We start from the raw sequence: 16534 nt of genomic DNA, 5'->3' as shown, positions 1-16534 counted from the left end.
TCACTTTATTAAGGGGTCATCTAGAAGGTGGGCCCCCTGACAAACTACGGACGGGACCATGATCAGGCTCCAGCTGCTTTACCACCCCGGGCCAGCCTGCTCATGAAGCAGCCACCGGGTTTGGCTCACTGGAAGGAATCACACTGGAAACATGTTTAGCCCGCAGTGCAGAGGGTGCTTCCAGAAGGGAGAGGTTCTGGAAGATGTCCCAACCTGCCGGGGGCTGCTCCCAGAGTTGCACAGTGAGGGGCGGGCACCCAGGGCTGCTCCAGGACTCAGGATGGGGACGGAGATGGTGTGAAGAATGGAGGAGGACAGGGCTAGATGGGCTGACCGGGAGAACAGTGTTACGAAAAGGAGGCGGGTACCCTGGGCTCCCGTGACAAAGTGCGGCAGAGCTAGCCCCTGCAGCCCCCATATCCTCCACCACCTTGAGACCACATTCTGGTCACTGCCTCAGAGCCCCAATGTGTTGGGGCCACAGAGCACTCCTGCCCAGGCGTGGGGTGTGGGCCTCGGCCTCCGTCCACCTGGCAGCGCGCGTGCCTCCCTTGGCCTGGCCTCCCTCGGCCTGGTCCTGGCGCTGGCCGTGCTAGCTGGCCGTGCTTCTCCGCGGGATGCAACCTTCCATCTCCAGTGCCTCGGGCCAGCCTTCGTACTTGTTGGTGTGCTTACTGTTCTTCACGTGCTGCGGGGAGGGGAGCAGAAAGTCATGACCTTGGCCCTCAGGGACAGGGGACAGGAGTGGACCAGGGCCCAGGCTTTCAGTCACCTGCGCTGTGCTGGCCAACAGTGCACTCTCAGGGCACTCGGCCCCTCCACCCACCCCAGGGAAACATGGCACCAGCTGTGCTGGCCCACCCCTCATAGCTGGACTGGGGATGGTCCCCTGCTGGGGCGTGAGCAGTCGGGGAGCCGCGTGGCATGTAGGCAGAAGGGGCGACGGGCTGCCCTGTGCTGGTGAGGATGATGCCAAGCACCCACCATACCTGCTCAAAGGGGCTCTTGTTCTGCACACCCTTGGCCCCCACAAACACCCAGCTATCCCGGAAGGCCAGCTCCTTGGCGTTCCTGCTACCCAGCTCGCTGAAGAGCTTTCTGGTCTCTTCATTCATCCTGCAGCATGGGAGGAAGAGGTGTCAGCTGTCGCTGCAGAAGGGCAAGGCTGAGGCTGGCCTCCCCAAGTACTTACTTGGTGGCTGGGTCGTCGTAGGATGCCACGAACACCAGGGTGCCTTCGTGCAGTGGCCGAATAAACTTCAACAGGTCGTTGACATCTGGCGGGGGGCAGATGCCACGGAACAGGGGTCATCAGGTACCACTGAGCACCCTCCCACCAGCCCCTGTTCTCCAAACAAGGAAACAGAAGTAGGGATTGCCCTGGGACATGCCCCGCCAAGGGACAGACTGGTATAGGAAGCTGAGGCATCCCCATGACCTCCCACAGCCTCTAAACCAAGCTGGTGATGCCCCTGTCATTTCCGAAACCAAGGAGGTGACTGAGAAGCCCCAAGTACAGACAGAGAGAGAGAGCAGTGTCTCAGGGGAAGCTGCCCAGGTCATTTTGCTGCAGTCAAAATGCGAGATGCTGTGCTATAACTCACCTCCGGCCCACATGTCAAAGGCCCGGGCCTCGATGAGCTCGCCGCTGACCCCTGTGTCAGGAGGGAGGGCCCTGCTGGGTGAGCCAGGCCAGCCTCAGGGCACGGCAGGCGGGCAGCAACGGGGGGGCAGCCCTTCTGGAAGCTTTCAAACGGTCCCCCAATATTCATTCATTTGTTCAGGCAGCTGCATCCCACCCCAAGCCTTGGTGCCTCTGTCTGGCATTTGAGGCCCTCTGGGGGCTCCATGAAGCACCCTCGACCTCCCAGAACCCTCCCCAGTGCTTTATTTTTTGCCATCGTGCCTTTTTGTTCATTGGGTCACTCCTCTGTGGAGCCTTTGGCTTTGCACAGACTCCTTCCTGGGCCTCCCTGGGAGATCCTGAAGGGGAGGGGAAGGGAGGGCAAACACCCAGAGGTCTCCTGGGGAGGGAGCAGGGAAGGAGGGCGGCAGGCCACACTCAGCCAGGGGCCTCACCGTTCACCAGGGCGATGTTCAGCCCACGGCCCACGTTGTCCTTGACACTGCTCATCAGCCTAGTTAGGGGCGGGGGACGGGGAGATCCCACATGGGCACATCTGCTCCACTCTCCCTTGCAGACCCGGCCCTGGATCCCCCACTCCCTCCCTGATCCCCATTCACCCCAGGGAGCTCACATCTTGTCCTCAAGGCAGATCTTGGGCCCAATGACGTTGGCGGCCCCGCTGACCACACGGAAGGCCAGGTGCTCCTCAGGACATGGCTGGGGCAGGCCGCACTTGTACTTCCTGGCCCGTGGCGCTGGGCAGGGATAGCAGGTGTTACCCATGGGCCTGGCCCTGAGGTCACCTGAGATCTGAAGGGGAGGTCAGGACCAGCACACATGGTAGAACAAGTGACCGCAGAGCAGGGAACAAATAGGGGGATGTGGCTCAGGCCAAGGCTGGGGACACTTCCATATTCTATGTCCTACTGGTGAGGCCACAGGGACCCAAGACAGAAGGATTTTCTGTTACTGGTGGGAGAAAAGAAAGGATGCTGAGGGCTGGCCTGGGCCACTGCACAGCCAGGAACAAAGCAGGGGTGAAGTCAGTCAGGCTGGGGACCTAGCTGCATGGATGAGGCTAACCACAGCAAAGGCAGTGTGGCAGGGGGTAGTGTGGCAGGGGGCAGTGTGGCAGGGGGTAGTGTGGCAGGGGGCAGTGTGGCAGGGGGCAGTGTGGCAGGGGGTAGTGTGGCAGGGGGCAGTGTGGCAGGGGGCAGTGTGGCAGGGGGCAGTGTGGCAGGGGGCAGTGTGGCAGGGGGTGCAGCCTGTCTCCCGATTTTGATGGGGGTTGGTTGGGAGGACTGCAGCAGGATGGCTTCCCTTATGGGTTGAATTATGTCCCCTCAAGATATGTTGAAGTTCTAATCTCTGGTACTTCAGAATGTGATGTTTGCAAATAGGCCTTTGCAGAGAAATGAATTCAGATGGGGTCATATTGGAGTAGGTGGGGCCTTAATGCAACATGACTGATGTCCTCGTAAGAACGGAAGTGTTGGCCGGGCGCGGTGGCTCAAGCCTGTAATCCCAGCACTTTGGGAGGCCGAGACGGGCGGATCACGAGGTCAGGAGATCGAGACCATCCTGGCTAACACAGTGAAACCCCGTCTCTACTAAAAAATACAAAAAACTAGCCGGGCGAGGTGGCGGGCGCCTGTAGTCCCAGCTACTCGGGAGGCTGAGGCAGGAGAATGGCGTAAAAACCCGGGAGGCAGAGCTTGCAGTGAGCTGAGATCCGGCCACTGCACTCCAGCCTGGGCGACACAGCGAGACTCCGTCTCAAAAAAAAAAAAAAAAAAAAAAAAGAACGGAAGTGACAAAGACACACAGAGGGAAGACAGCCATGGGACACTGGAGGAAGAGACAGGAGTGATACAGCCAGAGGCCAAGGTATGCCTGGGGCCACTGGAACCTGGGGAGGTCAGAAGGACCCTCCTGTAGAACTTTCAGAGTGAGTGCCGCCCTGGTGACACCTTGATTTCAGACTTCTGGTTTTCAGAATGGGGAGAGAATCCATTTCTGTTGTTTAAGCCACCCAGTTGAAATGGCAGTTCCAGGAAATGGATACAGGTTTTGGCACCAGGAAGTGTCATGCTTAGGTAACAAATACCTAAAAATGTGGAAATGGCTTTGGAACTGGGTAGTCAGTAGAGGCCTGTCTTAGTCCATTTGCTGTGGCCATAACAGAATACCACAGACTGGGTAATTTATAAAGACAACAGATTCATTTGGCTCATGATTCTGGAGGCTGGGAAGTCCAAAAGCATGGCGCTGGCATCTGGTAAGGGTCATCCCATGGCAGAAAGGTGGAAGGCGGAAGCAAGCATATGAGACACAGAAAAAAAGGGAGCTGAACTTCAAGGTAATTAACTTACCCATAATAATGGCATTCATCCATTCATGAGGGCAGAGCCCTCATGACCTAACTACCTCAAAAAGGTCCTGCTCTCAAGACCAACACATTGACATATTTCAACATGAGTTTTGGAGACAACATTTAAACCACATCAAGGCTGTAGAAGTTTGAGGTACATGTTAGAAAAGGTCTGGATTGCCTTTAAGAGACTGTTGGGGCCGGGCGCGGTGGCTCAAGCCTGTAATCCCAGCACTTTGGGAGGCCGAGATGGGCAGATCACGAGGTCAAGAGATCGAGACCATCCTGGCTAACACGGTGAAACCCCGTCTCTACTAAGAAATACAAAAACTAGCCGGGCGAGGTGGCAGCGCCTGTAGTCCCAGCTACTCGGGAGGCTGAGGCCGGAGAATGGCGTGAACCCGGGAGGCGGAGCTTGCAGTGAGCTGAGATCTGGCCACTGCACTCCAGCCTGGGCTACAGAGCGAGACTCCGTCTCAAAAAAAAAAAAAAAAAAAAAAAAGAGACTGTTGGTAGGAGTATGGATGTCAAAGGTAATTCTGGTGAGAGGAGGGAAGAGCAATAGACACAGCCTCCGTGGTCTTAGAGAATACAAACATCATCATGAACAGAACGTTGCTAGAAACATGAATGTTAAAGGTGCTTTTGGGTTGGGTGTGGTGATTCATGCATGTGATCCCAGCACCTTGGGAGGCCAAGGCAGGAGCATCACTTGAGGCCAGGTGATCAAGACCAGCCTGGGCAACATAGTGAGACCCCATCTCTACAAAAAATACAAAATAAGCTAGCTGTGGTGGTGCATGCCTGTAATCCCAGCTACTCAGGAGGCTGAGGCAGGAGAATCACTTGAGCTATGATTGCACCACTGCCCTCCAGTCTGGGTGAGAGAGCAAGACCCTGTCTCAAAACATTCAAAAAATAAATAATAAAAAATAAAACATTAGCTGTGTGTGGTAGCACAGGCCTGTAGTCGCAGCTACTTGGGAGACTGAGGTGAGAGGGTCGCCTGAGCCCAGGAGTTTGAGGTTACAGTGCACTGGGATGATATCACTGCACTCCAGCCTGGGCAACAGAGCGAGACCTCTGTCTCTACAAAAAAAGAAAAAGAAAAAAAAAGGTGCTTTTGGTTAAGCCTCAGAGGAAAATGAGGGACATGTTTTTCAGTTATTGGGCACTGGAGGAAAGCTGATGCTTGTTATAAAGGAACTTGGCCCAGGCGTGATGGCTCACACCTATAATCCCAGCACTTTGGGAGGCTGAGGTGGGAGGGTCACTTGAGGTCAGGAGTTTGAGACCAGCCTGACCAACATGGTGAAACCTCATCTCTACTAAATACAAAAATTAGTTGGGTGTGGTGGCAGGTGCCTGTAATCCCAGCTAATCAGGAGGCTGAGGTGGGAGAACAGCTTGAACCCGGGAGGCAGAGGTTGCAGTGAGCCAGGATTCCTCTACTGCACTCCAGCCTGGGTGACAGAGCAAGACTCCGTCTCAAAAAAAAAAAAGAAAAAAGACCTTGGTTGAATGTGTTCTAGTGTTTTGTGGAAAGGAGAATGTGTAAGTGCTGAGTGCTGAACTTGGATATTCAGCTGAGGAGATTTCCAAGCAAAGTGTTGAGAGCATAGCCTGACTTCTCCTTGCTGCTTATAGTAAAATGTAAGAGGAGAGACATGAGGAAGAAACTGTTGAGCACAAAGGAGCCAGAAAGCAAAGATGTGGAAAATTCTCGGCCTAATCATGTTACAAAAACTGCAAAAGTGTCCCCTGGAGAGAAGAGCAAGGCTGTTCAAGCGTTTGTCCCAGAGCTGAGGTATGTGACTTGTGGGTCCACTCAACCCTTTCAGCAGAAATCTGCAATGAAGATGGGGTTATCTAGGAAGCGTCTGTAGGAAAACTCTGGCTTTATAGCTTGGGCCCTATAACTTGCACAAGAGACCAACAAGGCTCTTGAGAATCGTATACCAGCAGAAACACTGCTGACCTGGAGTGAAGGGGGCGGAGATGAGATGAAGGGACGGAAGGGTGGTCCCGAGGGTGGGGCTGTCTCCTGTTTCAGAGCATGGGGTCATTCCGGCAGGCCCAGAAAAAAGAATCTCAGGTCACAGAGGATTCCTGATTCCCCTCAGGCCTTGAAACCAAATGAATTTTGCCCTGCTGGGCTTTGGGCTTGCTTGGGACTGGTGACCTCTTTCTTCCTTCCAAGTTGCCCTTTTGCAAGTGGGAGTACCTATCCTAGGCCGGCCCACTATCACGTTCAGGCAGGAAGTCACTCGGTTTCTAGGTTTCCAGTGGTGAGCAGCCCCCGTGAACCGCGATAGCTGGTTTTGGGAGGAATAAATGGAAAACAGAAGCCCTACAGGACTGGGAGCAGGCAGGGGCATCACAAAGGGAAGGGAGGTGACAGGGGCCTTACCTGCAGTCACCGAGCTCTCTGGACCTGTGGATACAGAGTGGTTTCTGTTAGTGTGGAGCCTCCCAGGGCCTGCGGCAGGGCAGCCTGGCCCTCCTTACACCGTGAAGTGTAGACACAGGCAGTCAGGCTCAGGGGCTGGGGGCTAAGCCAGGCTGACCTTGGCATGCTTCCCGCTCAAGTGTAAGTCATGTTCAGATGAAAAACTCCCTACTCCAGGAACAGGGGGAAACGGATTAGAAAAAGTACTTAGATGACCTGGCCGGGCATAGTGGCTCATGCCTGTAGCACTTTTGGAGGCCGAGGCGGGTAGATTGCTTGAGCCCAGGAGTTTGAGACCAGCCTGGGCAACATGGTGAAACCCCATCTCTACTAAAAACACAATAATAATAATAATTAGCCGGGTTTGGTGGTGCACACCTGTAGTCTCAGCTACTCGGGAGGCTGAGGCACTAGAATCACTTGAACCCAGGAGGTAGAGGTTGCAGTGAACCAAGATCGCACCACTGCACTCCAGCCTGGGAGACAAAGTGAGACACTGTCTCGATCAAACAAATAAAAAAGTACTTAGGTGACCTATTACCAGTCAACAAGGTGTAGAGTCCCCTCTCCATCTCAGAGCCTACAGGGAGCAACCCGGGCATCACTCCCCATGTTCAGTGGAAGCTCCCTGCCCCTTACTCTGGCCCTACTGACTCCAGTTGGGCACAGAATTCTAGTGATCGGGTATTGGCTTTCCTAGATGAAGCAACTGGGTGGTGGGGGAGGCTGTGCCTGATGTCAGGAGACAGACTGGGGACAGCCAAAGGTAGCCTGCCAGGGATGAGATAGAAAACCCAAGTCAACCCCCAACCCCAAGCCTCAACCACACGCCCATGTGGCCACCTTGGTGGCCTCCAGAGAAGGATAAGGCGGGGTCCCACACTCACTGGTGAAGAGTTGCTGGATGCGAGGAAAGCCACTGCCAGGCCCACCCAGGAGGATGCTGACCAGGATCCATGTGAGACCCACACTGACGACTAGGGCCACAATGCGGAGAGGGCCTGCAGGCAGGACAGATGCGGGGTGGGGTCACCTCAGATACCAGCTAACTCCAGAATGACCCCATAGCCTTGCATGACTGGATCTCCCCTGCCACTTGGGAAGATGGAGGACAAAGAGGTGGAGAGCTGTTGCCTTCCACCAGGCCTGAGAGGGAGACTTGAGCTCCCTGGCAGGTGGAAAGAGGAAACTGAGTTCAAATCCTAAGGCTGCTGAGTTTGGTTCTCCCTGGCGGGTCTGAGAGGGGACTCTCTGCTCGAGAAGGGCTCCATCCCTCTTTCCAAGAACCCCCTCAACTTCCTGCCTCTGAAACCACCAATATATTTGGGTACCCACCTGCCCCTCCTTTCCTCCTGTTGAGGGAGAAGGGTCCCTACTCCCTTTTAAGATCAGTCCCAGCCAGGCGCAGTAGCTCACGCCTGTAATCCCAGCACTTTGGGAGGCCGAGGCGGGTAGATCACGAGGTCAGGTGTTCAAGACCAGCCTGAAAAACATGGTGAAACCCCGCCTCTACTGAAAATACAAAAATTAGCCGGGCATGGTGGCGCGCGCCTGTAATTGCAGCTACTCAGGAGGCTGAGGCAGGAGAATCACTTGAACCTGGGTGGCAGAGGTTAAAGTGAGCCAAGATCATGCCACTGCAGTCCAGCCTGATGACAGAGCAAGACTGTCTCGAAAAAAAAAAAACAAAAAAAAAAAAACAGTTCCGTCATCTGCTGGGACCTGGATTGCAAGCTCCCCAGCCTTCTCTGATTTCTTGTAATAGTGATCACTCTCTCTAGCTTGCTCTTTCTCCTGTATTTTCAACATCTCCAATGTTAAGAAAGCAAACACTCTTCTTCAAAACCACATCCCCATCCTCTTTCCCCTAACCTTTCTTTTCCCTGTCAACCCCCTCAAAAGTCATCTATACTCATTCCATCATCTCACCTCCTACTCCCTCCCACCCTACTCCAGTCTGGCCTGGCTTCCACCACCCCACCAAATCAGCTTGTTGCCAAGGCCGCTGATGACCTTTGTGGTGTCACCACCCCTGGTCACCTGTCAGCCCCCATCTTCCTTGACCTCTCAGTGGGCTGCCCATGTCCTCCTCACAGAAGCACTCACTTCTCTGCTGGCTTTCAGGACAGCACACTCTCCCGACCCGATCTCTCTGGACACTCCTCATTCTCCTTAGTTAGATCGTCTCCTCTACCCTCCCCTTAAAAGCTGGACTTTCCCAGGCTTCCATCTCAGGCTGCCTTCTGGTCCCTACCTGTAGTGTCTTTTTTTTTTTTTAATTTTTTGAGATGGAGTCTTGCTCTTGTCCCCCAGGCTGGAATGCAATGGCACAATCTCGGCTCACTGCAACCTTCGCCTCCTGGGTTCAAGCGATTCTCCTGCCTCAGCCTCCCGAGCAGCTGGGATTACAGGCACCCGCCAACACGCCCGGCTAATTTTTGTATTTTTAGTAGAGATGGGGTTTCACCATGTTGGCTGGTCTTGAACTTTTTTTTTTTTTTTTTTTTGAGACGGAGTCTCGCTCTGTCGCCCGGGCTGGAGTGCAGTGGCCGGATCTCAGCTCACTGCAAGCTCCGCCTCCCAGGTTTACGCCATTCTCCTGCCTCAGCCTCCCAAGTAGCTGGGACTACAGGCGCCCGCCACCTCGCCCGGCTAGTTTTTTGTATTTTTTAGTAGAGACGGGGTTTCACCGTGTTAGCCAGGATGGTCTCGATCTCCTGACCTCGTGATCCGCCCGTCTCGGCCTCCCAAAGTGCTGGGATTACAGGCTTGAGCCACCGCGCCCGGCCGGTCTTGAACTCTTAACCTCAGGTGATCCACCCACTTTGGCCTCCCAAAGTGTTGAGATAACAGGCGTAAGCCACTGCGCCCAGCTGTCTTTTTATTTTTTTGAGACGGAGTCTCGCTCTGTCGCCCAGGCTGGAGTGTGCAGTGGCACAATCTCGGCTCACTGCAACCTCAGCCTCCCGGGTAGCTGGGATTACAAGCACCCACCACCACGCCCTGCTAATTTTTTTGTATTTTTTAAGTAGAGATGGGGATTCACCATGTTGGCCAGGCTGGTCTCAAACTCCTGACTTCAAGTGATCTGCCCGCCTCGGCCTCCCAAACTGCTGGGATTACAGGTGTGAGTCACCACGCCCAGCCTGTAGTGTCTTTTTAGATGATGTCATCTACTCCCAGCTCTTTAATTAACCACCATGTGTCAATGACTTCCTATTTTCTAGTTCCAGCTGTGGCCTCTCTTGAAACCACTCCCTGCCAGCTGGTTCCTCACTGGCCAGCTCCACTTGGATATGTCCACAAAGTTACCACCTTAGCAAGTCTGAAGTTCAATTCCTGAGTTCTTTCCACTCTCCACCCCGCCCCAACCTATCCCTCCCCAAGGATCTTCATCTTAGTTGTCCAGGTGACAGTAGGGCTGTCATCGGGTTCATGTCGAAGCCCACAGCCACTTTTGTCACTTCCCCTCTAAGATCACGCCTCTCCACCTGGACTCCCCACCTCCTCTCTCTCACCACTCATTTTCCAAAAAGCAGCTGGTCTACTACCTGCGTTGGGAGATACTGACTATACTAATCCTCCTGTCATAGCTCGGGGAGCTGATGTCCTCAGAGGTGAAAGGATTTGCTTAAGGTCAAGGAATGAGTGTTTGTACAGAGTCCTCCGAAATTTCCAAAACCAAACCCAGTGGTCCACTCGCGCCTCTCCAGACACAGATGTCGGGACGCTGGGCCTCCATCCAGGTGCCCTTTTCAACTCCCTCCCGTTCGCTGCGGAAGCCACCCACCTGCCAACCTCATGTCCACTCTCCTCCTGCTGGGTTGGGACCGCCGGCAAGTGCACTGTTTGGGGGGAAAGCGGAAGAACGGGTTTGGGTGGGGGTCAGGGACAAGCCTGTGCAGGACCCCTGCTGGAGGCGGGCGCGATCGGTGCTACGACCTGTTTGTCCAGCCGCCCGGCCAGGCAGGGCTCCTCGGAAACGCGCGGAGAAACCCTGCCTGGCCAGGAGGGGCCTCAGGAACCCGTTGGCTCACGATCTTGCCCACAGGAGCCTCCGGGGCTGGGACGTAGATGTGGTTCTCCTGGGCTCGGGCCGTTCCTCCAAGCCTGGGGACTGGCGACGCGGGCCGGGCCGGAGACTTGTCTGGCCGTGGGGAGACGTGGGCTCGGTCAGGAAGGCTCCCTGTCAGGCCCGCTGACCCGCTCCGCCGGGCAAGAGGAGGCAAGGTCGCTGCGCAGGGCGGCCAGGCAGGCCCGGCAATGGCGGCCAAAGGCGGGGCCACAGCCCGTCGGCCCCGCCCCCGGCAGCAGCCACGCCGTCTGGCTCCACGCAGGCCCCGCCTCCAGACCCGCCTCTACCGCTCGCCCTGGCCGCCTGATGGGAGGGGCCTGAACCTGCCCCGTCCCTGGATCCCTCGTCGGCCCCGCCTCCGCAGTAGGTTCAGGCTGAACCCACCGTCCGCGGAGTGGGAGGGGCCGCGTCGGTCCCGCCCCGGAAGCCTCCCCCGGCCCTTTCTCGGATGGGAGAACCCTGCCTACCTAGGCTTGGAGGGCTGGGGCTGCGCTTGCGCCCTGAGGTCAGATTTCTGAGGCGTGGGAAGACGCAGATGGATCTGGGGCGGAATTAGAACCTGTTCCAAAGTTGATCCATGCGCCTTGTAAGGGCAAGAGAGGCACAGAGGCGCAGATAGGGAAGACCGCAGGATCCAGCGTGAACCTCTGGCTGCCTTTCCTTAGAGTCTGTTTTCTGTCCAGAAGCACGTTCTTGCTGTCTCTCGTATCACTTTTATAATGGGACGGGGCGCCTCAAACTATTTCGACATCCTTGAAAACTCTTGCCTTCTCCACCTGCCTGATCTCTAACACCCTCCCCCTCAGAGCTGCTCAAGCTGTTGTTTACGCCACACCCCACCCTAAAAGCAGAGGAGAATAAAACTTTCGGGGGGCAGTGGAGGGGGGAGTTTAGCGCTATAACCCGAGGCTTTCACAGCAAACCAGAATTTATTTTGAGGCCTCTCAGGGTCAGCTTTCAAGTCACGTGATTTTCGTGGCCTACACAACTCTTTTCACTTGAAAACAAGTGTGACGTCGTGAATTCCCTAACAATAGGAAAAAAAGAAGGCTCTAGAAAGAGCGGTGCTTGGCTTTCCCTGCGGCTCCAAGCGGTGCCGGCACCCAGCGGACTGTGTGGACCTGGGGTGGTCTCCAGCCTCAGGCAGACACGGCCCTTCGGCTTTTCTCCAGTCACTTCAATTCTGCCTGACTGCCTGGCTCTCTCCCCTCCTCGCCTGCCCGCACGCTGCCCCCACCCCTGCCCGGGCTCCCTCTGCCCATCAGAACCCGGGTCAAGCTCCCGTCCCTTCTGCCCTGCCGGCTGCCCCAACTGCGCCCTGACCGCCTACTGCGCTGACATGGCCGGGGCCACCCTGGCAGCTGATCCGTCTGGAGGGCAGCAGCAGGGCCGAATGAGAACCACGGAAACCTCCCTGCCCTTTGACCCAACTTACGGGAATCTCCTACCCTCAGGGAAACAATGCAAAATATAGAGAAAGTTTATAGAGCCGGGCATGGGAGAGCCCTGGTTAGAATCCAGCAGTTCCTATACTGGAGCACGCAACAGGGTCAAGGCAATCCCTTTCAGCTGCCTGCTGCTGGAGCCAGGGCTTTGCATTTGCGTTTTGTCATGGAATTTGAAAGCCTCGCAAGTAATTATGGTACCAAATCTTGGGCTCCATGCCCTCCCCAGGGGGGGCCCAGTCGAAGAAGTTCCAGGTTACTCACATCCTTGAGCTGCCAGCCAGGCCCAGGGCGGCTGCCATGCGGTAGTTCTTCAAGGACAATGTTTACGTGTTGCTCAGAACAGGCAATTATGAAAGGTTGCTTTAATGAGTCTCCCTGAGCATTGGGAAGAATCACTTGAACCTGGGAGACAGGGCAGGGGTTACAGTGAGCCAAGATCACGCCACTGCACTCCAGCCTGGACAACAGAGTGAGACTCTGTCTCAGAAAAAAAAAAAAAAAGAAAGAAAATAAAAGAAAAGAAGAAATATCTATTGATATAATTTTTTTTTTTTTTTTTTTTTTTTGAGACGGAGTCTCAGGCTGTTGCCCAGGCTGGAGTGCAGTGGCGCGATCTCGGCTCACTGCAAGCTCCGCCTCCTGGGTTCACGCCATTCTCCTGCCTCAGCCTCCTGAGTAGCTAGGACTACAGGCGCCCGCCACCGCGCCCGGCTAATTTTTTGTATTTTTAGTAGAGACGGGGTTTCACTGTGGTCTCGATCTCCTGACCTTGTGATCCGCCCGCCTCGGCCTCCCAAAGTGCTGGGATTACAGGCTTGAGCCACCGCGCCCGGCCTTAGAATTTTTTAAAGAATATTTCTTTAAATATTTATATTTCTATGGACATATATATGAACCCATAAAAGTAATACACGGGCCGGGTGCGGTGGCTCAAGCTTGTAATCCCAGCACTTTGGGAGGCCGAGACAGGCGGATCATGAGGTCAGGAGATCGAGACCATCCTGACTAACACGGTGAAACCCCGTCTCTACTAAAAAATACAAAAAAAACTAGCTGGGCAAGGTGGCGGGCACCTGTAGTCCCAGTTGCTTGGGAGGCTGAGGCAGGAGAGTGGCGTAAATCCGGGAGGCGGAGCTTGCAGTGAGGAAAAAAAAAAGTAATACATGGCCGGGTGCGGTGGCACACGCCTGCAATCCCAGCACTTTGGAAGGCCCAGGCGGGAGTATCACTTGAGCCCAGGAGTTCGAGACCAGCCTGGACTACGCAGGAAAACCTTATTGCTACCAAAAATACAAAAATTAGCAGCATGTGGTGGTGCACACCTGTGGTCCCAGATATTTGGGAGGCTGATTTGGGAGGATCACTTGAGGCCAGCAGGTCAAGGCTGCAGTGAGCAACAATCACACCACTGCACTCCAGCCTGGGCGGCAGAGCAAGGCCCTGTCTCAAAAAAATAAAATAGGGGCTGGGCGTGGTGGCTCACACCTGTAATCTCAGCACTTTGGGAGGCTGAGGCAGGTGAATCCCCTGAGGTCAGGAGTTCAGGACCAGCCTGGCCAACATGGTGAAACCTTGTCTCTACTAAAAATACAAAAATTAGCTGGGCATGGTAGTACACGCCTGTAATACCAGATACTTTGGAGGCTGAGACAGGAGAATCACTTTAACCTGGGAGGCGGAGGTTGCCGTGAGCCGAGATTGCACCACTGCACTGCAGCCTGGGTGACAGAGCGAGACTCTATCTCTAAATTAATACATAAATAAGGCTGGGTGCGGTGGCTCACACCTGTAATCCCAGCACGTTGGGAGGCCGGGAGGCCAAGAGGCCAAGGCAGTCGGATCACGAGGTCAGGAGTTCGAGACCAGCCTGGCCAAGAGACCAGCCTGGCCAATATGGTGAAACCCCGTCTCTAATAAAAATACAAAAATTAGCTGGGCACGGTGGCGGGCGCCTGTAATCTCAGCTACTCAGGAGGCTGAGGCAAGAGAATTGCTTGAACCCGGGAGGTGGAGGTTGCAGTGAGCTGAAGATAGCGCCATTGCACTCCAGCCTGGGTGACAGAGCGAGACTCCGACTCAAATAAATAAATAAATAAATAAATAAATAAATAAATAAATAAATAAAATCCAACCCCAGCAAGCTATTCATTCAAGTTTCCCTCAGTGGGGTGTATCTGGCAAGAAAATTCCCTCAAGTATGCTGATAAATTTGGCTCTTTGAATGATGCTTCCTTGGGCTAGGAAATCCAGCATTAGGCAAACTGCCATACCAAGTTGCCCAACTTGGTGAAACCCTGTCTCTACTAAAAATACAAAAATTAGCCAGGTGTGGTGGCGGGCACCTGTAATCTCAGCTACTGGGGAGGCTGAGGCAGGACAATTGCTTGAACCCAGGAGGTGGAGGTTGTGGCAAGCTGAGATCACGCCATTGCACTCCAGCCTGGGCAATAAGGGCGAGACTCCATCTCAAAAAAAAAAAAAAAAAAAAAAAGGCAGCTCCATTAGGAAGACTAAAATGATGGTGTGCTAACTTGAACAGTTAGGTTGTACAAGAAAGGACTTGAAAGTTCCTTTTCTGATGTCCTTCAAGACATGGGTTCCATTTATATGCACCTTGTTCTTTCCTCAGACCTGTAACTTCAGCCTGGAATTGAGCAAAAACATGGCTTCCTTGTCCTCAAGTCATTCTTGGGCTTCAGAGAGAAGGTGCTGGACCTTTATTTTATTTTATTTTATTTTATTTTATTTTTTGAGACGGAGTCTCGCTCTGTCGCCCAGGCTGGAGTGCAGTGGCCGGATCTCAGCTCACCGCAAGCTCCGTCTCCCGGGTTTACGCCATTCTCCTGCCTCAGCCTCCCGAGTAGCTGGGACTACAGGTGCCCGCCACCTCACCCGGCTAGTTTTTTGTATTTTTTAGTAGAGACGGGGGGTGCTGGACCTTTAAATCAACAAGCAGGTTACTGGTATCTTTGCCCTGAGAATACGCTGGTGGTGCTTGTGGCTGCAGCATTTACCCCAAGATAACTTTGCTATGAAATATCTCGCTTTTATTATTTTTGCATCGTTCTAGTATATCGACTTTGGAAATGAAAGACATCATTCTATTTATAGCATTCCGTTTTTAGTGTTGGCATTTCCATTGACAGAAAAAAGTAATTCTTGATTGCTGAAAATGTCAAATCGTAGAAAATGTAGCATTCCTATGCATTTCGTTAACACTGTTCTCCAACAGTTGTTAGCTGAAGATTCAGCTGATGAATCAGATTTTTCCAAAATAGATGATTCTGATGTTCTGTTTAGAAATAACTCCAAGTACAGTTTTTATATATTAGTTTCACATTGAAAATCAGTCAGATTTGCTTCAACCTCAAAGAGTGTGTTTATGTAAAAATAAATGAGCACTGGCAGCCTCCGCCTCCCATGTTCAAGCAATTCTCCTGCCTCAGCCTCCCCAGTAGCTGAAATTACAGGCGCCCGCCACCACACCTGGCTAATTTTTGTATTTTTAGCAGAGATGAGGTTTCACCGTGTTGGCCAGGCTGGTCTTGAACCCCTGACCTCAGGTGATCCACCTGCCTCAGCCTCCCAAAGTGCTGAGATTATAGGCGTGAGCCACGGCACCCGGCCGGCTTTTCAATGGTATATGGGAATGAGCTGCTTGGTCAGCTGGATAAATGTACTGTCAGCCTCAGGACTGCCTGCATTCACCCTAGGAGGCAATCAAACCCCATATAATGGGTCATGAGATGCTGGAACATCACTGTATTGCTGGCTTTGGAGAAAGATGGATTTTTTTTTTTTTTTTTTTTTTTGAGACAGAGTTTCACTCTGTCGCCCAGACTGGAGTGCAATAGTGTGATCTCGGCTCACCGCAACCTCTGCTTCCCGGGTCCAAGTCATTCTCCTGCCTCAGCCTCCAGAATAGCTGGGATTACAAGCATGCGCCACCATGCCCGGCAAATTTTGTATTTTTAGTAGAGATGGGGTTTCTCCATGTTGGTCAGGCTGGTCTCAAAGCCCCAACCTCAGGTGATCTGCCTGCCTTAGCCTCCCAAAGTGTCAGGATTACAGGCGTGAGCCACTGCACCTGGCCAGTTTTTTTTTTTTTTTCCCCGAGACAGAGCCTTCTCTGTCACCCAGGCTGAAGTGCAGTGACACAATCTCGGCTCACTGCAACCTTAGCCTCCTGGGTTGAAGTGATTCTCCTGCCTCAGCCTCCCGAGTAGCTGGGAATACAGGCACCTGCCACTAAGGAAGGAGACCACTACTACTCCTGCTGCCCTCCTCCCCCCACCTTGCCTAGTTCACAAGACAGGAGGAAAGAGAAAGAAACAAAAGTAAGATAAATAGCCAGACAACCTTAGCACCACCACCCGGCCCTAGGAGTTAAACAAAGTAATAATAATAACATCAACCCCTGGCCTAAACTACTTGTGTTATCTGTAAATTCCAGATACTGTATGAAAAAAGCATTGTAAAACTTTTTGTTAGCTGATGCATGTAGCCCCTAGTCACGTTTCCCACGCTTGCTCAATTTATCACGACCCTTTCACATGGACCCCTT

The 16534-nt window shown here is 53.5% G+C and overlaps 1 protein-coding gene across 3 annotated transcripts; it reads right to left on the bottom strand.

Annotated features, from left to right (window-relative positions):
• Positions 1-10727, bottom strand: LOC105467963 (FAM3 metabolism regulating signaling molecule A). 3 transcript variants are annotated; one of them, XM_011717811.3, is made up of 9 exons: positions 10238-10725; positions 7335-7448; positions 6409-6432; positions 2259-2382; positions 2080-2138; positions 1605-1655; positions 1193-1277; positions 990-1116; positions 3-688 (listed from the first exon to the last, which is right to left on the bottom strand). In XM_011717811.3, exons 1-9 carry the CDS (start codon positions 10248-10250, stop codon positions 593-595), a joined length of 693 nt encoding a protein of 230 aa, XP_011716113.1. In that variant the 5' UTR covers positions 10251-10725; the 3' UTR covers positions 3-592. The 3 variants fall into 3 exon arrangements, with proteins under 3 accessions (XP_024644322.1, XP_011716114.1, XP_011716113.1); XM_024788554.2 differs by lacking the exon at positions 7335-7448 and having other exon boundaries at positions 1-688; positions 10238-10727; XM_011717812.3 differs by lacking the exon at positions 1605-1655 and having other exon boundaries at positions 1-688; positions 10238-10726.
• Positions 10728-16534: the final 5807 nt, after the last annotated feature.

This window comes from Macaca nemestrina, chromosome X, assembly GCF_043159975.1.
Source record: "Macaca nemestrina isolate mMacNem1 chromosome X, mMacNem.hap1, whole genome shotgun sequence".
Lineage (NCBI taxonomy): Eukaryota > Metazoa > Chordata > Mammalia > Primates > Cercopithecidae > Macaca > Macaca nemestrina.
Note: the sequence above shows the minus strand (reverse complement) of the source record. Positions and strands in the feature narration are given on the sequence as shown.